The sequence below is a fragment of the Tiliqua scincoides genome, chromosome 2, assembly GCF_035046505.1.
Source record: "Tiliqua scincoides isolate rTilSci1 chromosome 2, rTilSci1.hap2, whole genome shotgun sequence".
NCBI lineage: Eukaryota > Metazoa > Chordata > Lepidosauria > Squamata > Scincidae > Tiliqua > Tiliqua scincoides.
The window spans coordinates 16,745,983-16,770,199 of NC_089822.1; the positions used below are offsets into that span (position 1 = coordinate 16,745,983).

Below are 24,217 nucleotides of genomic sequence, written 5' to 3' on the forward strand. Positions count from 1 at the left end.
ATGTATTAATAAAATAAATAAATAAATCCTTGCACAGCTCATTTTAAAAATGCAACAACAAAAAATGAATTTTAGAGGGAGCAAGGAAAAGCTAGGTGGACAGAACTGTGAGTGAAGTATTACAGGTGATGTGTGTATTCCTGAAATCCACTGGATCACTGTAGAAGCATGAAACCCAAGCTTTTACTGGAAATGGTTACGACCATAGAGAAAAGGCTTGGAACTATGGAGCTTCCAAATTCTCATCTTCCTTTGAGTTCATCCATTCCACTCTGTCTTTGGCAAAGAATTCTGAATCGGGATCTTAGAATTGTATCAGAATCAGTGACATAGTTAAGGGGGGGAAGGGGCGTCAATTGCCCTGAGTGCCACCTGATTGTGTGCCAGAGGGATGCCTATCAAATGCCTTAGAAAGCCTCAGGAGGCCTGCCAGAAGCCTTAGAAAGGCAGTTCCGGTTTTAGTGAAATCTGGAATTGTTTTTCTAAGGCCTCTGGCAAGCCTTCTGAGGTCTGGGGAGGCCTCCCTGCATCTCAGACCACTTCCCTGCGCCCTTTGGGGTGTTCTGGACATTCGGACCCCGGGGGTGTTTTGTACCCCCCCTCCCCGTGCCAGATCCCTTAGCTCTGTCACTGATCAGAATAAGAAAAAAAATCAATATCAAAAATGTGTGCTTAGTCTACATTGTAGCCTAATTCTCGAATCAGAGTTGCACAGAAATCTCCCTCTGGCAGAATGCTAAATCTTCCTCTAGCAAATGCAGCTATAGTCTGGCTCTACATTTTCAGTGTTTAACTATGTATTTTTAGTTCTTTTCATTTTTGAGAGTCTATGAGACGAAACACACACAATCAGAATAGTCATGGTGCAATTTTGCTGGACAAAGGCTTCGATCCTATGCACGCTTTCCTGGGAGTAAGCCCCGTTTAACAAAATGGGATTTATTTCTGACTGGACATGCATAGGATTGTGCCCTGAATTACTAAAGGGCCTTCGAAGCTTTCTATACTTGCAAATATACTTGGTTTATATACGAGAGAATTCAAACATGCATGTCCCCCCACCTGCACTCTTAAATGATACAACCCTGCAATAGCTGCCTCACCTTGGCTGCCCACACCACATGGTTTGGCTCTTAAGCACACCTCACATTCACTGGTCTATGTCCACGTTTTTCATAAAAGAGGCATGGACTCTCCCGTAAGTAGGAAGCCTGTGCCAATAACTTTCACGCATATGAAAAGCCTGTTTCTTATGCTTCCACTGCCCTGCACGTGTAGAGCACAATCTAACAATTTAACAAGCTCGAAGCCATTGAGTTCAGTGGCTCACCTGAACCAGAGCTGGATTGTGGCTGCAATGGTCAGGGGGAAGAGGACTCTTATGCCTCTCGCATACCCAGTCTGGGATCAGGTAGAGCTGGGCGCAGAGTGTTATCCTTGATGTAGGATTTGCCTGGCTTTGTATACCCCAGGCCTTCTTTTGAAGCCTGTGAATAATGGTAGCGCACAGTAGCCTGTGTTGTGGATTGCATTGCGTTTGTGACCAGCATGGTGCAAGACTTGGTTCCTTCTTCAGCCACATTGGACATTTTCCCTAATTTCCTTGCAGACGAAACAGCCATTTGCCTACCAGGTATTTTCATATTTTTGTTACCATGCCTTTCCCTCTGCTTTTCCTCCTTAGCTGTGCAGGGAAGACAGCGTTTTCTATGCAAAGAGGCCCAGGAGCAGCAACCACAGGCCAAACCCCAAACTATATAAATTAGCAACAACCTTGAGGGCCAAACCACACATGATGCAGGAGATTCTATTATGGCTGGGTGGTTGATTTTTGAAAAAATAAAATCAGACGCATGACTTAGAGCAGCACTGCAGGAGGGGCACTGAGGCCATTCCCCCCATGCTGTTTCTCTAATACAAATTCCCCTCTGCTGCCACGACTGCTCTTAGCCACGTGAAGAAAAAAATACAGGCCCAGGCGTCCCCCCCATATCCGCAGTTGGGTATCAGCAGATTCAATTATCTGTGGTTCTCCACTGCCCCCTTCGCACCCATCACTGTAATTTTTCTTACTGGTGGTGCCAAGCATGCATGTCTTGTCCTTTAACAGAATGGCGTAAGCAGGGACGCTTGCAGAAAGACAAGCAGGCAGGCAGCGAACACTAGAGAGACACGAGAGTGAACACTAGAAGCTTCTTGCTACCTGAACATTCTGGCTGTGTCTCTCTAGCGTTCAGGCTGCCTGCCTGCTTGTCTTTCTAGAAGCTTGCCTGCTTATACTGTTCTGTTAAAGAGAACATGCTTGCTTGGTGCCACGGAAGAAAAACAAAGATAGTGGGGGGGGGGCTGCTGAGATAGGGTTCCCTCTTATTTGCAGTTTCCATATCCACACGAAGTGGGCTGGAACGTACCCCCTCTGGATACGGGGAACGGGACAGGGACACCTATATAACTTCTGTGCCTGTTTTTCCCCTTACAGTGGCATGAAGGGTGGGATTTAAGTCAGGGAAGTATGGTCAGGATGATCAGAGGGCTAGAGAACAAGCTCTACAAAGAAAGGTTGAGGTTGAACTTGATATGTTCCTTATAGAACGTATATGCCATATTTAAGAAGGGACCAAGAAGGGTTGCCATATAAAAGAAGAGACTAATTTGTTCTCAGCTGCCTCTGAGAGTAGAACTAGATTCAGTGGGTACAAACGACAAGAGAATAGATTCAAGCGGAGGCTTGACAAGTACCTGCTGGAGAGGCTCTAGAAGAATTTCCTGCTACATGCATGGGTTGGACTAGATGACCTTTTAGGTCCCTTCCAACTCTAGGATTCTATGATTCTAAGAAAGGGCTTAATGCTGCCTGTCCCTGCCACTCCTAAAGAAACTAGCAGCCTTCCCACTCCCCATGGTTTCATTTAAATTAAACCATTTTTCCTAAAAATTGCATATACGCAACAGGGATCAAATGTGCACATCTGTGGGCTGGGCAGAAATGGGTTAAAGAAAAAATGCAGGGATTTCTGATCATGAGTCTTCCACCTCACCTGTGGCTTGGCCCTGGAGACTGAGAAGAAGAAGAAGAAGAAAGGGAAAAGCTGAAAAAGAAAGTATTGAACTTGGTTCTCCTATCTGGTTCCCCTCCTCTTTGTTCGTCACAGAAAGCATCCCTTTAGCAAGTGGTGCCCAGTATTGGTTGTGTTAGGGTTGTCTACCCTCCAGGATTGCCCTGGAGTCTCCCCGAATCTACATCCATCTGCAGGTAACTCCTGAAAGCAATCCTGGAAATTTTCAGAGGGCCTCTAGGAATTTCCAACATTGCATCTGGGGTGGGGGGTGGGGGAGTAAATCTCCATGCATAGCTTCAAAAAGAGTCAGCAACCCTGGTTGTGTAACTCTCCTGTTGAAAAGCAGAGATATGGCTGGCTCATCCTCCAACATATTGCTAAAATGACCATCAGTCCTAACTGGATCAAGCACAAGAACGAGCCACAAAGAAAAAAAAATTAAAGTCTTGGTTCTCGGGAAGAGGTTGCATTAAAACATCTTGTTTTTGATAGTCCTGGGTTTGGTGATCATTCCAAAGGCAGTGGGAGGGAAGAGGAGGAGAGGGGAGGGAAGGTGGATGTGGTGAAATGGCTGCTTTATACTGAGATGTGTTGGATTGCGACTGATCTTTTTAAAGAGACACTGACATCCTCATAATGTTCTGAGAAGGATTGCTTCCCATGAACATCTGGTGGAGATGGGCTCTATTTCAAGTAAGCCTGGTGCTTCACACTGCACACTTGGGTTCTGGGACTAGAAGGGGCAAGGAGACATAGCTTCTCTTGCCTTTTCCAGGAAAGCACTTGGTTGGTTCATGCATGCTGTTTGGTTGAAGTGAATGGTTTGGGGAGCTGGACAAGATTGTGGTGGACCTCCCCAGCCCCACACTCTGGGGCAAAGGCCCACAATGGCATCTCCCCCCATGGGCTGTCGCCGCCCTCCCACTCACCTCTAGCTCATAGAGCCTCGCACAACTCAAGACTTTGTTGGAAAGCTTCCACGCCATAAACTGTGTTTCTGGAAAACTGGAAGCACAGTTTCTGACCCTGTCGGGATCCTCAAAAAGTCTTCTGCGGGGTCGTAAAGACTTGTGCCTGGGGCATTTGCCCCATCAACTATAATGGAAGATCTGCTACTGGACAAGATTGGTGGGTTAGGGGCTGGGCCTGGCACAGTGAATGGGCTTATGGTTGGCAACCTTCAGTCTCGAAAGACTCTGGTATAAGCCTACAGTACCCTGTATTCCCAGGCGGTCTCCCATCCAAGTACTAACCAGGCCTGACCCTGCTTAGCTTCTGAAATCAGACGAGATTGGGCATGTGCAGGGTAACAGTTGCTAAGAGACAAAGTAAAATGGTTCCAGTAATACTGAGGTGTTTTCTTCTTAGCCTGTTGATAGGTGCTTTATTCTGCATGAAACCTGCATTTTTAATATTGGGTTTATTTTAATTTTCTAGCTGTTATGGAAGCCATTGAAATTCCACAGTTTATCGGTCGCAGTTACCTCACATATGACAATCCAGATATTCTTAAAAGGTAAATTGATAGAAACAGAGCCTGGCATTGTTTGCCGTCGTATCACCTAAGTCAGCGATTTTCAACCAGTGGGCCACTGAACATTGGTGTGCCGCGAATGGTCCTCAGGGAATTTGGGGGAAGGACATTTATTAGTAGAGTCATTGGGGGGGTGTGAGCCCCCTGCCAGTAGCGTGCTGTGCCTTGACAATTTTCAAAACAACTGATAGAGTGCCTTGTCCATGTTAGCACCTTGTCAGTATGCCATGAAATGAAAAAGGTTGAAAATTGCTGAACTAAGTGGTTGCGTGTGAGGAAATCCTGTTGTGTGAGCTTTTACTTGGAGAGCAGAGTGGGACTTATGCAGTTAAATGGCAGATAGTAAACTAACATAAAAATTGCCTGAGTGGATCAGACCAAAGTCCACCTCAGGGGTGGGAAAATGTTTTGGCCCGAGGGCTACACTAAGGTATGAACACTGTACAGAGGACAGTATTGTGTATTTATTACAACATTTATATTCCACCTGTCTCTTCCTACAAAGGAGATGCTCAAGGTGTCTCACAACCCACAAAATTGGCATTTCTCTGTCAAAATCATAAGGTTTCCATCCCTCCCTCCCCCCTTTTTTCTTTCTCCAGACCGCAATTCAGTGGGTTCTCCTTACCCGCAGTTTCAGAACCCATGGATTTGACTCACTGCAGGTTCCAAATTCACATTTGGAGAGCCCGCAGAGGACCTCTGATTGTGACCAGAAGTACCTTCTGGTTGCATCCAAAGGTGTTTGGGGGCGAGAAAATTTTGCTGAGAAAATGGAAGTGCCTTTCATAAGTCTTCTGAGATGTGGGGAGGCTGTGTGCGACCTTTCTGTACCTCAGAACACCTCTGGTCATGACCTCTGAAGGCACTTCCAGTTGCATCCAGTGGTCTTCTGTGGGCCAACCTGTGGATCTCAGTATTTGTGGGTTCAGTATCCTCAGGGGGTCCAGGAACGGATATCCCACAGATTAGTTTAACTTTATAACATTAACTTTATGTTAACTTAATGGCAGAGGATCTGTGTCTCGATCAGAGAGTGTCCTGATCTAGCACAGATAAATAAACGAATTTATTTCTCACGTCTTTTGGGCTATTTTACTTCTTTGTGAAAAATCTGAATAAATGGTTCTTGGACTTATGGCCCAATCCTAATGGGCCATAGCACCAGCACGGAGTTCCAGTGGCGGCACTAGGTGTCATAAACGTGCCATAAAGCATGTTTGCAGCAACATGGGAGGAAGGAGTGTTTGCACCAGTGTCAGTCAGCACTGGGTCCTGCACTGGAAGGACGCTGCCCAGAGGTGAGACTGCCAGGTGATGGTGCAGGCTTTTGAGGTGGGGGAGGCGTTCCCGGCCAGAGGGAGGAACTGGCCCAGGCGGCGGGATTGAACTAGCAGAAGCCTCCTATCCTCCGTGTTGGGCTGAAAAGCCCTATACGGAGGTTCTTAGGTCTGCACTGGCAAAGTAGCTGGTGCAGACTTGAGAAGCCCCATTGTGGGGCCTGGGGGTTTCTTTGGGGGAAGAAGATGAATGTCTCTTTCCCCCAAGGAGACCTCTGGCAGCCTTCCTGCACCCACAGGATACAGCGGTTACCACTTTGGAGTTGCTGTTCCTCCAGGTGCCGGGAAGCTTATGATTGGGCTGTTAGTTACATGTGCAACTATTTATGTGTATGGATTCCAAAAGTGGCTTAGTCCCTCTTGAAGAAATAACTACAATAGATTCCATAGTCCTACAGTTCACCATTCTGAAAAAAATGTTGTGTCTTTCCAGAATTGGCAAATATGTGGGAGCCTTCATTTTATTTTGGAAGACACAATAGATTAATTGGATCCTTAAGACAGTAGAAAAATACATGCCACTCATGTCATCCAAACCTCTTGTCCTTGTTCTGTGGTAGAATATTCTGCACATTAAACTACAACTCCAAAGTTTTAAAGTCCAAATGTTTAGCTCTTTCAAACTGGCCCTGCTTACTGTCAAGTCCAGTTTTATGGAAAATGAAGATTCAGCTTGAATTGTAGTGGGGGGGGAAATAGATTGCTGAGCCAGATCTTGTATGTTCAAGAAACGAGAGTGATTGATTGCAGGGGTTCAGAGGTATATTATTTTCATTGCGCCATCCAAATCTTGTTTTGTACAACTCAGTAGTATTTTCTTCTCTACTAAACAGAGTGTCAGGATCAAGAACAAATGTGTTTATGAGGTTTAAGACTACACTGATGGATGGCCTTTTGATGTGGAGGGGAGACAGTCCTATGAGACCCAACAGTGACTTTATCTCTCTAGGTCTTCAAGATGGCAGCTTTGTCTTCAGGTAAGTTGCTTGCATCCCCCACCCATCAATTTCCTTCAGGTAGGGAGGTTCTAATTCACATGTACAGGTATTCTAAGGACATCACTTCCTATTCCTATTCACTTCAATGGAGCTGGTTGCTTGATACGTCCCTTTGCACATATTGAACTGTCCATTCAGGTGAAATGGATGAAATGGACTGCCTGTGCAAGAGCCTTACTTTTGCATTATTTAATTTCACTGGACCAGAGTGGATCCAGAACTCAAATGGACTTGGTATCTCTGGGTCGGCTGAAAATAACCCTCACTGAACTTCTCCCTGCAGGGTGAAGGGGGGGGGAGTGAGGGCAGTTTAGAAAACACGATTGAAGAGAGTACAAATTTGTTTGGTCTCATGGGAAAGTGAAGGAATACCCTTTCTTTTGCTTTGCTTGTTATTTTTAATCCGTTTGCTTGGCTGTAATGCAGCCAAGGGTTTTTCCAACTCATTTTTTTTTTCAGAAACAAATGTTACTTCTGCCAAATGCAACATGTAAACCCAGAAATTGACAATTAACCTAGCATTCTGCCCTCTGGGAAATTTTCCCCTTGCATTGCCTAAGGAACATAAGAACATAAGAACAGCCCCACTGGATCAGGCCATAGGCCCATCTAGTCCAGCTTCCTTTATCTCACAGCAGCCCACCAAATGCCCCAGGGAGCACGCCAGATAAAAGGGAAGTCTTCAAATGCCAATCCCTCTGTTTTTCTACTCAAGCTATCAGCGTATCAGTGAACCTGCTGCTCCCTTTTGTTGGTTTTATTTTCAGAGTAAGCAACACAGAATTTTCTGAAGAAACTATTGTCATTCCTGGTATGATTATATGTGGACACAAAGCCATAAAATCCCATTTTCACAATGCAGTAAAATGTACAGGAGACACCTCATGCAATTTAACTTGTGCACAGAGGCTTCAAACCTAGGCACACTTTCTTGAGAATATGCCTCATGGAACACAATGGAGCTTAATTCTGGCTAAGCATGCATGCATTAGAAGGTGTATTATGAGATTCTGGCTCTGAGAGAGAGAGAGAGAGATGAAAACTCTTGAAAAATGAGTCTACCACACTAAAACCTTTCTCATTCTCAAGGGTGACAATTATTGGCACCCTTCTGATATCCTCCTTCCTGTTTGTACCTGTTTCCACTGTTGTACCTTGGGCCCCTCATCACTTTCTACAACCAAAGTCAGTACTCTTTCTTCTTTCTGTGTGTTACATCTCTCCTTAAATCCCTATGCTGGCTTCCTGTTTGCTCTCAGATCCAACACAAACTCCCCATCCACTGTTATTGTTAGATCACCTTATGGCCTTGCTCTCCTATCTTTATATATCTCTTGACAGTTCTTGGCCATCTTCAAGTCTCCTACACCTTCTAGCAACTACATTCTTTCCCTCTCGCTGCTCCTTATGTCTGGAACTTCTTCCCAAGACACCTCTGTGATATCTTCTCTATCTTTTGCTTCAGGCCCCTTGTCAAAATTCATTGTTTCGCAATAACAATGTCCTCCTCCTCCTCTAATGCTGAAGTCCGTGTTACTAAATGAGACGTGTATTCTTCCCTTGTTTACTATTACCACCATCATTTCTCCATTCCTTCCATTGCCTTTCCTGTGTTAGGTTTCTAGAAACCTTTCTTCTTCTTGCAACTCTGCCTACCACCACACGCATTAATCATACTATATAAATACAGCAAACTCTTCATTTAATGGACAAATGTGGGGAAGGAGTGTTGTTAATGTTGAAAGTCTATTAAATTTGGATACCCCCTTCCCCCATTAGTCCGGTAAACCTTTACTTTAGAAAACTTCTGTAACATTGCTGTTCTGCCCCATGCTCCACGCTCCACCGGGGTATGCTAGGAATGTCTCATGCTAGGAGAGTAGCAGTAGAGCTTATAGAGCAGTCTAAGGTAGACAAGTGCTGGAGAGGACACAGGGGCAGGTTTACCTACCTTTTAGAACTTCCTTAGCACTGGTGCTGCCACTCTCTTTTCCATCCTCAAGCACAGTGCTGTAGAAATGGAGACATTTCTCCATTCCTGAGGCTGCTGTAGGAATGAAGAGTTCCTCAGGAAAGTGGAACTTATTTCCTACAGTAACCTTAGGAATGGAGAAATGTCTCTGATCCTTGTGTGTTCTGCTTGAGGACAGAGAGTAGCAGTGCCAGCATTGAAGGTGTCCTGGAAAGTAGGCAAGCCTGCCCCCCAAGCTCCTTCCTGTACTTAACTACTATACAGACTGCCCATGGCTCTACCAAATAAATTCTGCTGTTAAAGCTCTGCTTAACAGACCTCTGTGTACACCAGACATTGTTTATTTCCAAAAAATTCTGCTAAATCAAGGGTTCAGTGAAACAGCATTTATGTGATTTATCAAAGAGAGGTACCTGACAGAAGAACCCATATAGATGTTCCAGAGTGAGCAACCTTACATTGGTGAGGTAGGTTAGCAGTTTGTATTACCCTGCCAAATGGTGAGGGCCACACAGAAAAGTTGCCAAAATGTGATAGATTAATCATATAGAAACAAAGTCATTTTCTTGTGGTTTCCTGTGGTTTACCTTGCAGAACGCTTGGCTTTCCTCAGAAGAGAAACTGCCACAGCAATTGAAATTAACCTTGGATAAAAAGTTATTTCAGGGCTTTTGTTGTTTTCATAGTTTAATGGGTATGAAATCTTTCTCCCAGTAAAATCAAGAGCGCAACACCTCACTCAGAACAGATTTCTCTGCATATTTCTTTGTGTAGTGCTGTTCAAAGCCAAAGGCTTATAGATCACTGTACTTCAGGTTAAGATACTGACAAAAAGGCAGCACAAAAAGGAAAAAGTGGAAAAATTCAGACTCAAGAATTTGGAAATCCTGCAGTTGAACATCAGAAACTCATAGTGAATTTGCACAGAATTCAATCTGCAGTTAGAAACACCATTTCGGAGGCAGAAAAAAACCAGAAAGAGAAAAACTTAGCACAAAACAGATGACTTACTATGGCAAATGTCCTATTTTGTTATACAAGGCCTTTTACTCTTTATTTTTTTGCAAATTTCAAATGTGTGCTTCTCATTTAAAAATACTGTGGACCCTCGCTTTACAATGGGGAATGCCACTGTATTGTGAAAATATTGTAATGTGAATCCAATAACATGTTTTTGGTAAGTTACTCCGAGACATCAATTTCCACCATAAAACAAAGCTATTTCCCTCTCTGAAAAGTTATTTTCATGGTGCCTGCTGCATTCTTCAGAGGCCATTGCTGTGTTAAAACACACTACTATATGAGCGGAGAACTCCATAGGTTTGCATTGCCTTCCTGATTCTCCACACCCTTGCCTTAATCCCAGTTCAGGTACTGTGTACCATTGCAATTAACGACATGTATAGTTGGGCCCTTAATGATCACTGACTGCAGGATCGTACACTCTCCCTTTGCCACCTCACATCTTGGTTCCAGTAGAATTCTGGTTAACTATGCTGCCAATGAAATCATGGTTAAAACAGGAGGGTAGTAAAGCCATTTCTGAAAGAGAAAGAAAGTTGAGAGACCTTCAGCTCACTCCTAATCTCAGCTCCAGTTCTAGAACATAAGAAGAGCCCTGCTGGATCAGGTCCAAGGCCCATCTAGTCCAGCTTCCTGTATCTCACAGTGGCCCACCACATGCCCCAGGGAGCACACAAGACAACAGACACAACAGATAATGTTTGCAATGGCTCCATGTCAGTTGTGATGCATGTTGTCCACTTAGATTTCATTAAGAAAAATGACTGAACTGAAACGTGGGTTGTAAAGTCTCCAGAATTTTAATGGACATTTTTCCTTCTGGTTTCAGCTACAATCTGGGCAGTGGCATTGCTTCCATTCTCGTGAATGGCTCTTTCAATGATGGCAGGTGGCACAGAGTAAAGGCAGTTCGGTAAATCTTTTTTTTTTTTTTTTAATAGCTTGACACAGATATATGTAGTGCTTTTTTAAGTAATATAAACTGAAGGCCAAGTTCCTCTCACAAGCAGTGTATAATATCAACTTAAGATGGGAATAACAGCAGAGGGAGGAACAAGGCAAGGGCACTAGCAGCAGAGAGTGTGAAAGAGAGGCAAAGATGACCAGGCCTAAAATGAGCAAATATAATCCTACTTGTATGGTCTTGGACCACTCCATCATATGTCTCCTCCAGTAGAAGCCTGTATGTTCTGTCAGGTCTTCTGAAAGGCTCTCTATTGTGTTCCACCCTCCCCACCTGGTGTGAACTGGTTGGTGCATCAATCTGCACCCAAATCTTCAGAGAGCATGGAGTTATGGTGCCACGATACCCCAATCTGCTGGTTCAAAGATGGGGGGGAAAGGTAGAAAAGCAAACCTAGATGGGCAAGGCAGCAGCCTTTTCTGTTTCTGGGGAGGGAAGAAAGGCCAAGGAGCTAAGACCGCCTTCCCAGGGAAAGGGTTCAGTGAGAAGTGTCTCAGCAGGTGCTAGAACTGCAGTTTGCCTTCAAGGGAAGGGAGAAAGGTTGAAAAAGAAAAGAGAGTAGTCGGATCATCCCAATCAAAATGCCATGAGACTCATCTGGGTCATACTCACCTGGCATGCAGCCAGCATCACAGTCATGTGTACACACAAATATGTTGGGCAATACTATTATAACGGTAGTTTGGTGTAGCAGCAGGGAACATTTGCTGTGGGCCTGTCCATGTTAAATCACTGAGGGCACAATCCTAACCCACTTTCCAGCACCAAGGGCGATGCAGCTCCGAGGTAAGGGAACAAAGTAAGGCCTCCCTTACTTTGAGGAGGTCTCCGTGATTACCACCCAATTGCAGGATGCAGCACACATCCCATTGGCACAGCTATGCCAGTGCTGGAAAGTTGGTTAGGATTTGGGCCTTACAGTGTGAAATAATCTTAAAGTACTTCTTTTTCTTTCTTTCTGTTTAAGGGATGGACAGTCTGGGAAGGTAACAGTGGATGATTATGGTGCCAGAACAGGGAAATCACCAGGCATGATGAGACAGTTAAACATCAATGGGGATCTCTATGTGGGTAAGATCATCCTAATTCTTAAATTTTGGAGTCCTTTGGGGAGGATTGTGGGAAGGATGGTTCATGCATGCCAAGTTACCACTCAATGGCAGACCTGGGCTGGGGCAAACAGGACAAATCGCCCCAGCCGCTGAGCCTCGTACAACTCCAGGACCTACTGGGAAACCTTCCCAGGCGATCAGAAACAGAACTTCAGGCCTTCCAGAAGTACTGTTTAAGACTGCAGGAAAGCCTCAGAATGCTTTCCCAGTTGGTCCTGGAGTTGTGTGAGGCTCCATCATGCTGGGAAGGTATGGTGGGACGGCATCATGCAAGGGGGCAGCCTCGTGGACTTTTGCCATGGGAGCAGTGACGGATAAGTCACTGATATAGCTTGATAACTTGCTCTCATAGATCAACTGCAACAGACAGAGTGTGTATTTCACCTCTTGTTATAATCAAGCACAATATTTTGGACAGATATTATAATTAATTATAATTATTATTAATAATTCAGCTACATAGATATTAAAAGCTGTGTGTGAATCATTTCTTTGTGGTTGAAGCCAGTTTTTGATCCAGGTAAAAACAGTGATTTTCAAAGTTTTCTTGACCTCTGTGGTCTTCTTTATGGTCTTTACCTCTTGTTATGTCAGTTCCAGCTGCCAGGAGACTCTTCTGGTTTCTGTGGCTCTGTTTCTAATCTAGGGCAACTGTCTGGGTAACAAATTGTCTGTCTCTCTTCCTCTACTGGTTGAGCCAGAGACAGCTGCCCTAAAGACAGAGCTGCAGAACCCTGAAGAGTTTACAACTGCTGTGCTCCAAACACCTGTGACCTTTTGTAGCGCATCAATGTCCCATGGCAGACCTGTTGAAAATAGCAGGGTTAGACCGTTAATCATAGGGAGAACCCCAGGTTAGCTGCAAAATCCAGGGTAGCATCCATGGTAGTTGTTGCTTTTGTGGAAGTGTTTGAGATCATGCTTACCAAGGCATTTGCCTCCGTTTTGCTCCCACCGCCCAGAATGGCTCCAAAGGGGAGGGGAGGGGCCACTTGCACAGTGCATTCAGATGCCTGCAAAACTTAGTGCTTTGCACCCCCTCTAGCTACACCACTGGCCATTCACTGATTTATTTCTTTTCTTTCTGTCTCTGTTAGGTGGAATGAAGGAAATAGCCCTGCATACAAACAGACAGTATATGAGAGGACTGGTGGGCTGTATCTCCCACTTCACACTTTCCACAGATTACCATATCTCACTAGTGGAAGATGCAGCTGATGGGAAGAACATTAACACTTGTGGGATCAAGTAATCAGAGGAGAAGCTTCATGCCGAAGGACTTTTCTGACACGCACATCAGCCACAATCAAACGACTAACTTGCACACAGGAGGACTCCTCGAGTAGGCCCTGAAAGCAAGAACCAAACTGGAGCCAAAGCATAAAAAGAGGCCGATTTTCCACACCCCTTTGGATGTTGTGATGTTTCAATAAAAACTGAATATTTGGAGGCAGAGGTATTCCAGGCAGGCAGGCAGGCAGAGGCCCAGGTGTTTATGGCTCCCGCATCTTCTACTGGGTATAAACATTTATCTCTGCCAGAACTGTCAGCCATTAACAGCTTCAGACATGCAGAGATGATCAGCCACTTCCAGGTGTACCAGCTAATTTATACAGCAAACAAATGAGTGGGGGGAAGGCAGCAAAACCTCCTGGTTCCCTGGGAATAGACTTAGCTCCTGCCTTGTCCACTATGCTTCACTGCAAGAGAAGTATGAAGTTTTTGTCTATATTTTTCAGTGCTAGTACCTCGATTCCCTCTTTCCAGCACCCGTCTTAAAGTAATGCTCTGGCCTATACAATCACATTCATCTTCATCCAGGTCAGGCAGAATAATGGTGGCATGTCCATCTTGTGACAGCCTTGATTTTGTCACATCATAGTAAGGCTGATATGCCCAGCAGCCATGATAGTTCTAGTAGCAACATAGTCTGTTGAAACCACATTCATCTGCTTTGAAGAGAAATAGAGCACCCATCCCTGCTGCCTTCATCCCCCGAAATTACACCCTCTGAATTAACTACAGGGCCCACAGCACATCACTTGGTCAAACAGTTCTGCTTCAGAGTCCAGCTAGGCAGGTGAGTCATGTTAAAATGATTCCCTCCCACCCCCACCAGTATATGCAAAGAAATCCCTCCAAATGGAAAACTCGCATGTTGGCCTGAAGGGTTGTGGACAATGAGCTCTCATGTAGTTTTCTACATAGGGACTGTTTTTGCATGTGGGAGGAGCATTCATTCAAGCAAAATCCCATCTCCCCTTTATGAATGAAGTGGTACCAGCCAGGCTGAGATCTAACCATGTGTTCCTCTGGTTTTTGCCAACTAGCTCTGGCCAGGAGTGGTCCTTGAGGCCAAATGAAATGGCTGTTTGAAATGGCAAGGCGAAGTGGTGACAAATTGGTAGAATGCCCCACCTCCTCTGCCCATCTGCCACCTCACCTGGCTTGCTGTTGCCGCCGCATTCTCTTCTCCTTGAAGAGCACGTGAGAGGAGATTGAGGGCCCAGTTTACCTTCTCTGGTGGTGCTTCTGAGATCATGGCAACAAAGCTACCATTGCCACCTCCACCACTTCCTTTCCTCCCTGGTTGTATCTTGCAAAGTGGCCAGATGAGGATGATGCTGGAAACAGGGAGATCCTAACCCTCCCCCAGCCAATTTATAAAAAGTAACAGGAGCAGAGAAAGCAAGGTGGCAATTGATGTCAGATGGGAGGATTTATTTGCAGGGGGCAGCAGAATTTGGTGTGGTTTTTGGCAACTTGGGCTAGGCTTGGCTCTGGCTTCACCTTCAGTCTTTTCCCAGCTGTACCAGCAAAGCACTCTTTATCCTACACAGAAATGTGCAGAGAGAGGTCAATAATCTGCATTGTTGGTCAACAGAAGGTTTTACATTACTCCAAGTTACCCCAATGTAATGAATAGCTGAATGACTCTGCTTACTAGGAAGCTTTCCAACTCAGAGTAGTACAAAATAATTGTATGTTTTACAGTTTGCAATGGCACAATGACAAACAGACTGTGGCATTTTTTTTTAAAGCACTGTATTTATGCATTCATGATCCTATTTCAGATGCAATAAGCTGCAGTTACTAAGAAAAAAAAATGTGTGTGTATATATATACACACACATAGTTGCAGCTTCATTGCATCCAGTGTAAATATCTCCAAAGTTAACTCCTTCCCCGAGTATGCCATTTGCTGAAGAGGACAGTTCTTACTATTGCAAAGGTTTACTTTTTTACTACAAGCAACGAGAAATCAACAACCGCATTTTATAGCAGTAATTTTGTACTTGTATATTTTTATATAGCAGCAGCTGCGGCATTGATCAGCTAGCATCATTTTGTAAGAGGAGTAGGTGTTTTACAGAGTTCAAGCATGTTGCCCACCTTCCCCAGAGGAAGATGAAAGCTGATGTGACATGGTGGAGCGAGGACCTTTTGTACGTGTTTATTCTACAGTTTCCGTGGAAATGTTTGTGAAATGTGGTTTTACCATTTTTTGGGGTGTAAATTTAGGTGGTTGAAAATGTATGTCTTTTCTGGCTTAAAGGTATTGAAAAGATGTTAAAATTGTGTTCCAACTATGGCATTTTGTCAAAGTATTTTTGTTTTGAAATTTGGGCTCTAGGTAACCAGTGAAGCTACAACGTAGGCCAGGACCCCATGTGTCAACGAAGCGGTCAGTGGTGGCATTTTCAAGTGGATAATGAAACTTGTTTGGAAGTGTAGTTGGAAAACTTGACAGGAGGAGGCACATGGAACCTTTTGTTTTCTACACACTTGGCCCAATTACAGTATCAGCAGCCTGGATTTTCACAATGCGGTTATAGCGGCTGTAGCATTTTCTGTACATTCAGTGTCATCTGCCTATAGCAGCTTTCCCATAATTAACTTGGTAGTACTGAAATCTTTGGAGGAAATTGATTTGGAGAACATTTGGATAACAAATGGATTTGTTATCACTTATTGTGATAACACATTTCTTAAGCTTTCTGGGGTGTTTTCACTGTCACTGATGAAGTTCCACTAGTAAAAACAGAAGAAAGCAGGTTTGGGGGTGGGGGAGAGTTATCAACAAAACAGATATGTAAAAACATTTGGGAGAGTGTAGGAAAATACATTTATTAAACTCCATGGCAATATGCTGGCAAAGTCTTATTACATGCATATTTTCTACAACAGGGTTAAGTAATACGTTGCCATACAAATAACTAGACAAACAGCTTTATGTTCATGCTAAAATGTACTTTATTAGCATGACATTAATGATAGTTTGCTGCCCCCTGCTCTCTCTCTCCCCAATGCAAAATAGTGTCCCAATCTTGTTCTCCATTTCAAAAGCTGCCCTGAGCAATTTTGCTTAGCAGCACATGGCTGCTGAATGCCTCATTTTATCTTTGATAGTCAATGAAGCACCAGCCCCAAATCCATAGATATCCTGTGCTCAAATGCTTTCAAGACCAAGCTACCCACAGCAAACTCTTGACAGCATCAATCATGTTTAGCAGGGAAGAGGTAGAGGGAGGGCCCCCACCCACCCATCCCCTCAATTCCAAACAGGTTTTTGGCATGGATATATGCTACTTCAGAGCAGAGTTGGGTGTTACTCATATCCACCAGTCTAGTTTTGCACTGAAGGGAATCCTACGTGCCCAATGAAGCACCCAACAAAGGCTCTGAAACTTCAAAATGGTCATTCTCTCTCTCTCTCTCTCTCTCTCTCTCTCTCTCTCAGAGTGCCGTTCAAAAACAAGTTTCAGAAACACTAAGGACCCAGGGTGAGATTGCAAGTAGTCTCAAAAGACATCCCAGAGATTTCAATATATATAGTAGAATAAGAAGTACATTCATTTGCATATATCATATAGGCTTGCTTAAGACACAAAATGATACCTGAGCCATTTGGTGTCAAATCACCAAATACAGCAGCCCAATGTACACTGATCAAAAGCAAGGTTAGTGTTGGGCCAAACTGCTTGCTGACCGAGGGGAGGGGGGAATATGGATAAATTGGAGTCTTCCAGTCAGTTCAATATTATAATGCTTCTATAATGTTTCAAAAAAGCTTTGGAATTACTTTCACATTACCATAGTACATTTAATATGCCATTTACACTAAATAAAAACCATTAGAATTCATTGAGCTATAAAATACAGCAAGTAACATCTCTTTACATATAATATCTTGCTTACAATTACCTTTTTCAAAGCTCCTTCCAACCACCCCTTATTCCCATTTCCTTTATCTACTCCCACCCCCAGCACAACTTCTCCATTCGTACTTCCTTCTGTTCTGCTTCATCTCACTGCAGGAGATTTCACAGTCACAATGACAGCCTCCAAAGGCCACACAACCACATGGGGAAAAAAGCAAGAAACCAAATGATGTCGTCTCTATCCCACAATGCTCAGAGTGTGCAATTCACATTCACATCATGGCGTAGTTCTACTAAAAACAGTACGAGCCAGTGGTTTTCAAACATCCTATCTTTGAGGAACACATCCCACGCTGATAGGTCTGCTGAGGAACTACTAAGTTTTGTAAAAGATCTGGGGGCATATTTTAGTAGCCAGACATGCACCCAGTGCATAGACATTACCCTGTCTGCACTGAGAATGCACCCTATGAAAACACCATACCCTTGTAGGTGTATATGACATTTCCATACTCCCAACAAGCTTCCACAGAGCTTTAGTTTGAATGCCACTAGTATAAGCAGTCTGTGAACTATCCCCACTTTAAGGGTTCTTTTTTTGAGACTGACGTTTGAACACACCAAAGACCAACTGGGCCACAGCCACAACTGAACCGCAAGTATGGACTCACAGGGATCGCACAGCGTATGAAGTAATTGAAATTCAAGGACACAGCCCTAAGGAAGCCCATAGTTTTTAGTATCCTGAAGCACTAGAAAAAGACCCACTCACATACTGAGAGTGCAATGCTGCAAGACTTCTGAAGCATTTAGATGCCTTCCAGCAGAGTGCTTTGGGGGAAATAAAACCACTCACTCCGTAGGGTTTCTCTGAAATGGTGGTTAAAGCATTTTCATGCAGAAAATATATGTCTTAAGAGATAAGTTGCAATGAATCTTTAGCTGTGTCTGCACATCTGCACTCTTGGTTCAGCCTTTCAGTGGTTCTCCTGTAGTATAGGAAGCATCCTGGAGAAAGGCAGGTCAGCTTTTTCCCAAACGCTCCCTCCCAAACAGTGAACACCTAGCAAGCTGCTGTGCAGATGGACATCCTGTCCTGCCTATGGGCAAGCAGGAACCAGCAACGAGCTAAAGCAGCGATGCCCAAACTTGCAACTGCTGTGCACCCCGAATGCGGTCCCCATTCAGACCGCAGTTTTCCATTCCACCCCTGCGTGGCTCGCCATCTGGGTAGACCTGGGCACCAGAATGCTCTGGGCAGTTGTGTCTGTTGACCGGCGCCCCAGAAGACTGTACAAGACATTTGGGCAAACGCAACTGCCCAGAGCATCCTGGTGCCCAGGTCTACCCAGATGGCGAGGGCGAATTGGCAAGGTCTACTTGCTGGACGGACAAGTTCATCTGAACCATGGATCCTACCCCGGGCCCTGTTTGGGTGGCCCTGGGCTAAAGTCTCTGTGCATTTTGGACTATAGGCACTCTTCTGAATCTTTCTGAGCCATGATTGTGGGTCCATTCTGAAGGACAATAAGGGCATGCATGCAAAACACTGTATAATGCACATTGGTTTAGTCCCTGCTGCTTCCAGTAGTAAGGCTAGCCCAACTAGGATTTGCAAGCATCGGGGGCGCAACCCACCAACCTGTTATCCTACATAGTCTCCACTGAACAGAATGACTATAGCAGAGAATCTATGGAGGATGTATTGCGCCTCCCACCAATGAATTTGAAATCTTCATATGAAGAGAAGAAAGTGACCCAGGGGTGCAATACACTACGTTGTATCTGAAGTTAGCTTACTACATCTGATATTTTTTTATGAGGTATATCATATATGGGTTAATCAAAATGTACATCCTTAAACCCTTCAAAATGCCATTTCACAAAACTGGATTCACAGCCCCTTCCCTCCCTGTCAGTCTACAAAAAGCAACAAACACATACTGGATTAAATGTAACGATACTCTTCAAAATAAAATTTTTTTAAACAAAATTACAAAAAAAAAAACCAAAAAACACCCAATATAAAACATCTGGCTCAAAACAAAAGAAGCAGCATACTCCAGAATTAACTGCATGGCATTTCATAGTCAAAAATACACAAACCAATGGTAAAAATGCTATCTAAAGAAGTGTCAGAAGTCTCTTCCCCCCCCCCAATAACTCATCATAGCTGCAACAAATCTCTTGATTCCTCAAAATACATTTCTATGGACTGCACCTGAAAAGACAACCTTTCCAATTCAGTCCTTTTCAATGAAACATGGATTTTCTGTTGTCTGAAACACTCCTTAGAAACACATCCAGGCTAATCTCCACATGCTCAGGGCAAGACACTTATTCTGAAAAATCAAAAAGGCAAGAGAATGAAGGCCTCACCCTTCCTATGAAGCACTGAACCTGACCTCAGAATTTCTAGAAATGCTAACTGAGATTATAAAAGAACACCAAAGAAAGAACAAAAGTTGGTATGGAAGACTGGAGATTCCCTTTCCGCCTCCCCCTCACTAAGACATAGCTGCATTTCTTTTCATAAGATAAAAGAGTGTTAGTAATTCACCCCAGGTTAGTCTCAACAACAGTGAGGCTATATGAACTGGACCAATTGGATAGATACTAAATCAGAGATTAGTGGGGGAAGGGCAAGATGATAGGAATATTATTGCAAAATTTCCATACCCAAAGCATTCCAATTTGGGGATAGAGGATGAAAAAATGTGCCCCAGTTGGCTTAGCAACTGGATGAATACTTCCATTTCGTTCATTATCCTGCAACAATTAAACTGCCAGGATGAGCCACAAGAAACAGTAATGAGGCCAGGTGAAAATGAAGGATATGTTGCCTTAGCAATATGGGGATGGCAGGCTGTCAGACAGTGCTATGTAGCCAACCCTGATGGGCTATGTAGTGTCTTGACATTCACATTCGCTATATGATCCCTCTTAGGCTAGGATCACAGGGAAAGGTGACCCCATGTTGAAAAAGAAAATGGTGTTGAAGCAGCAGAGGGGGGGTGGAACAGAGTGGCTATGTACAGCCATGAAAAAGGTAAATTGGGGGATTTTTAGAAGGCATTTCATGATACCCCCAAACTCCCATTTTAGCTCTGTAAATGTTTAGGGATGAGGTTTCACTGCAAAAATTCAGGGGTAACACACTTTTTTTTTTTACATGTAAGGTTTACCCAGCACAGCATGTTGTTTCAATCTGTGGTTTGTTAATTAAAATGAACACATCTTAAGGTATTTTATGCGTGTGTTTTTAGCTGTAGGCGCTCTTACATATCTCAGCTGTAACCTAATGCTGGGATCAGTACAGGTAGTTACCTAACTGAGGATGGGACAGGATGATAGCACACTAGCTTGGAATGGAAACAAATAAATTGTGTTCAGTTGGAACAGCATGACTCCTTTCCCTGCAGAAGACTGACATTCCACTAAAGACATCTGTACCTTTATCTCATACTAGGTGGATACAGTCATTCTGTCACAGACCTGTATCTAACGTATGGTAAAATTCTCTTTATTACCTGGCAGGATGATACAAACAAGTCCATGCAGACTGTTTAACCACATATCAGGAATCAGATGAGCAAATCCCATTTGGGGGGGACGGACAGACAGGGACTGAATTCAAATGTAGCTTAATAAAATAAAAGGGCACTCTACTAGTTACAGAGATTATCTGGTTTCAAGGAAGGTTTTTTGGTACTACTGTCAACTAATGCATGACAGTCCCTGAAAACCAACAGGGGTACTCCTAGATACTTGGAGACTTTAGTGTTTTTTCCCAACTCCCCGAAGGTAATAAAGATGCCACTGCATTAAAAGGCACTCTACAAACATGATTACTATTTAAGTACTCCTTTTTGCAAAGCTCACATGAAAACTAGAAACTTCCCCACACATTCCCCAAGTTTCTGCCACGTATTTTAAAAACACTCATTCAAAAGATGGCAGACCTGAATGTAACCAGAAAAACAAAGTATCTCGGATAGCAGCTGGAAATCCCAGACCTGTTCCATGGTTTATCAGAAGGCCTCTGACACAGCTGAGCTAACATGCAGGTTTCACAAGCTCAGAATAAAAAGCAGGCTCAGTAGGTTGGTCCCTTGATACAACTTCTCCAGTTTGCTACATTCAAAGTGTTGAACAGCCAAATTGCCAATGTGGAAATCTATGCTTCAAATGTATATAAAAAATGGTAGCTCCATAAGTAGTGTGTAATTACAGAATTGCATAAGCAAAACATATGCTGTTAGTGTTAAGATTGGACATTGCTTTGTTTTAAACTGGAGCCCATCTGTTTGCACCCCAAGGGCCTTGATTTGAAAAGTTATGTCCTTCTGCCTGTCATAGCTTAACAAGAAGAGTTTGAATACATGAAGTCTGTGGTGTATGTATACAAACACAATCTGCTCTCTGCTTTGGATCTGGGCAAGTATTTGCAGGGAAATTCAAAGAAGTTCAATGAAGGTGGCTTCATCTGTGGTTGTCTATACATGAAAAGGATGCACTGATGGGTAAAGCCAGGCCCCAGGAATAATGAGACTATGGATGCATTCTCCTGTTGCTTGGTGCTTGCGCAGAAGAGATTTGGAAGACTGTGTCCCACAATCACTTGAGCATTCCTGCTTTATAGCAAACTTGAGGAATTCTTATGCAAATATAATTGATGGAGTTGTTTCCATGGGCACAGTAATAAAACCTAGTTCCCCACTGAACAATTAACCTGGATCTATGTAGTAGATGTCCACTTCAGACTGCAGATGGAAGTTCACATAATGATTGAATGTTCCTCTGTACAGGAAGAAAAAAAACACCACATTCCTTTCACGAAGAAAACTACCATGTCAGGGAGAGTGTTGCAACCTAGGTTGACTACTTGAAGTCAGGAAACAGTAGATATTTGATTATTATTTTTAAAGAAGTATGGAAATATAATGTTGCTTAAAAAGCTGGAAGTTAAACATTAATCTATTCCTGACAGCAATTTTAAAATCAGTGTTACACTCAGTTTTGTACCCCTGAGTCAACCACTGCACCAATTCATGCAGTAGGTTACAGAAAGTAGTATTGAGGTTTGGAAAACTAATGTCACATATAGCCATAGCAGAGGCTGTGATTGCCAAGCTGTTTCAACTGGAGTTCTTCCACTGGCTTAGTCCCACAGAAGTTAAAGGGAATGAAATGCCTTAACGAACAAAGTGCTCTTTAGAGCACCTTGAGGACTAGTGTCTTAAAATGATCATCAGCTGTGGCACTGTAGTGCAAACTGTTTGAAAAATAACTTTGAGCAGGAGAAATGGCCCCTAACCTCCACAATCCTTCTTGCACCTACGACTTCAAAGTTTGCATCACTGGGTTTGGGGCAACAAATTAAGTTTGACAATCAATTATTGTTTTTCTTCCTGCATTTTCGGTAAGGGTTTGGCTACAGCAACTATACCAAAACAAGACAGGCAACCAGAAAGAGTCACAAAAAGTGCCTTGTGCCTTACGACAGTGGGGGTGGGGGGGAGGAGGGGCAGGATGTGGAGAGCTGCCCCAAAACAGACACTAACCTCCTAGTGCTCTTTGGTTTCAGTTAGAAGAAAGGGTTAGGCCTCCTGAGGTAGGCCTTCCCCTAAGAGAGATGCTGTGAATTAGTATTTCAGCCCTCCAGGAAAACAAAATATTGCCGCTTCCGCTGTAACTTAAACAAGGTTAACATTCAATTTCACTGAAATGAAATTAGAAGCCCTCTGCACAGCATCTCCAAGGCAGTTATTAAAACAGGTTCCAGCAAACAGCCACCTTAAGGGCCCCTGGGTTAATCATTTGATTTGTTGTGAAAGAAGTTAGTGAAGGACCACCCTATGCTATTGGCTTTCAGAGAATCGTCATCCTCTTTGGATGGGATCAAAAACTGCCGAGAACTAATGGAACAAGGGCTCCCAAAGGAAGCATTTTCATTGTTGCTCTCAATGGATGTCGGAGAATCTGGACAGCCCTTATTCCAGGAGGGGGCATTCACTTGAGGCCGGTAGCCTGCGGCCTTGTCCACATCCTCTTCTGCAGCTGATGCATAGTCCATTTTTCCTGCACTATTAACCGGCAACTGCATTTGCGGCTTGTAGCCTGCTGCAGCCACACAATCAACCTCGGCTTCTTCCTTTAGTTTATCTGCAGCTGGATACATTGACTGGATGTCGATATAAATGACCTGGGAAGATCCTGCAGATTCATCTATAGGTGCATTTGAGATCTCTTCTTCTATGATGGGCGGGCAATAGGAGACAACGATGTGGCTCTCTGTTTCAGAGTCAAAACCATCTTCAGGAAGCTCCCCTGCCACGGGTGATATCATGGCGGTGTCCTCTATCTTGAGACAGGGCGACTGCGTTTCAATCACTTCAATGTTATTGGGAGTGCATGGATTCATCTCCAGGGTTTTTACATTAGGGTTTCCCTGCAATCAGAAAAATGAAATGACCAAGAGGAACACTGGGATATGCTCAGGATTTGCAATTTTAAAACAAAACTGGACTGAGGTGGTGAGAGCAGGAGAGAGAATCATATTAGCTAACGGAATATTGTTATTTTCCCCTTTTAGTCTGCCCTCCATGGCTGCAAAAGTAATGTAGATTCTTAGATCTCTGTCAGGTGTTGCCAGGCCTACAACCAGCAACTCTAGAATTTGAAAATTGTTGCCACAGGTGGGAAGCCATGTTCCCAACTGCTTTGGAACATTCCCCTTAGTAACAAAGGATTCCTACATTCCAAAGTGACTCCACCCACTGGGACAGGCTATTGGCACCCAGCACTATACCAGCTTAACACACAAGCCAAAATTTTGTAGTCTGACCTTGAACAACCTACTGGAAGAAACCTGAAGATTGGGGGAAGAATCTCTCATTACAACAGAGTCAGGTAACAGAATGGCTGAGCTGAAAGTTTACTTTCAACATAAACATGGTGTTTCATAAACATAAGTTTACTTTCAACATTCTATGTCAGAATGACAGATGCACCAGAATGAAGCCTCTTGTTATCTGGTGTGCTCCCTGGGGC

The 24,217-nt window shown here is 43.7% G+C and overlaps 2 protein-coding genes across 2 annotated transcripts in view; one reads left to right on the plus strand and one right to left on the minus strand.

Moving 5' to 3' along the window:
- EGFLAM (EGF like, fibronectin type III and laminin G domains) overlaps positions 1 to 14,043 on the plus strand; it is a 97,052-nt gene extending 83,009 nt beyond the window's left edge. The window contains exons 18-22 of the mRNA XM_066615301.1: positions 4,497 to 4,575; positions 6,767 to 6,910; positions 10,756 to 10,839; positions 11,858 to 11,961; positions 13,100 to 14,043. Of these exons, the coding sequence (XP_066471398.1) occupies positions 4,497 to 4,575; positions 6,767 to 6,910; positions 10,756 to 10,839; positions 11,858 to 11,961; positions 13,100 to 13,254 (566 nt within the window). The 3' untranslated portion in view covers positions 13,255 to 14,043. The remainder of the gene's footprint in view (positions 1 to 4,496; positions 4,576 to 6,766; positions 6,911 to 10,755; positions 10,840 to 11,857; positions 11,962 to 13,099) is intronic.
- Positions 14,044 to 20,777: 6,734 nt separating this feature from the next.
- The window catches only part of LOC136639870 (leukemia inhibitory factor receptor-like), a 93,610-nt gene continuing 90,170 nt past the window's right edge, over positions 20,778 to 24,217 (minus strand). Inside the window, exon 20 of the mRNA XM_066614466.1 lies at positions 20,778 to 23,615. Coding sequence (XP_066470563.1) covers positions 22,977 to 23,615 — 639 coding nt within the window. The 3' untranslated portion in view covers positions 20,778 to 22,976. The remainder of the gene's footprint in view (positions 23,616 to 24,217) is intronic.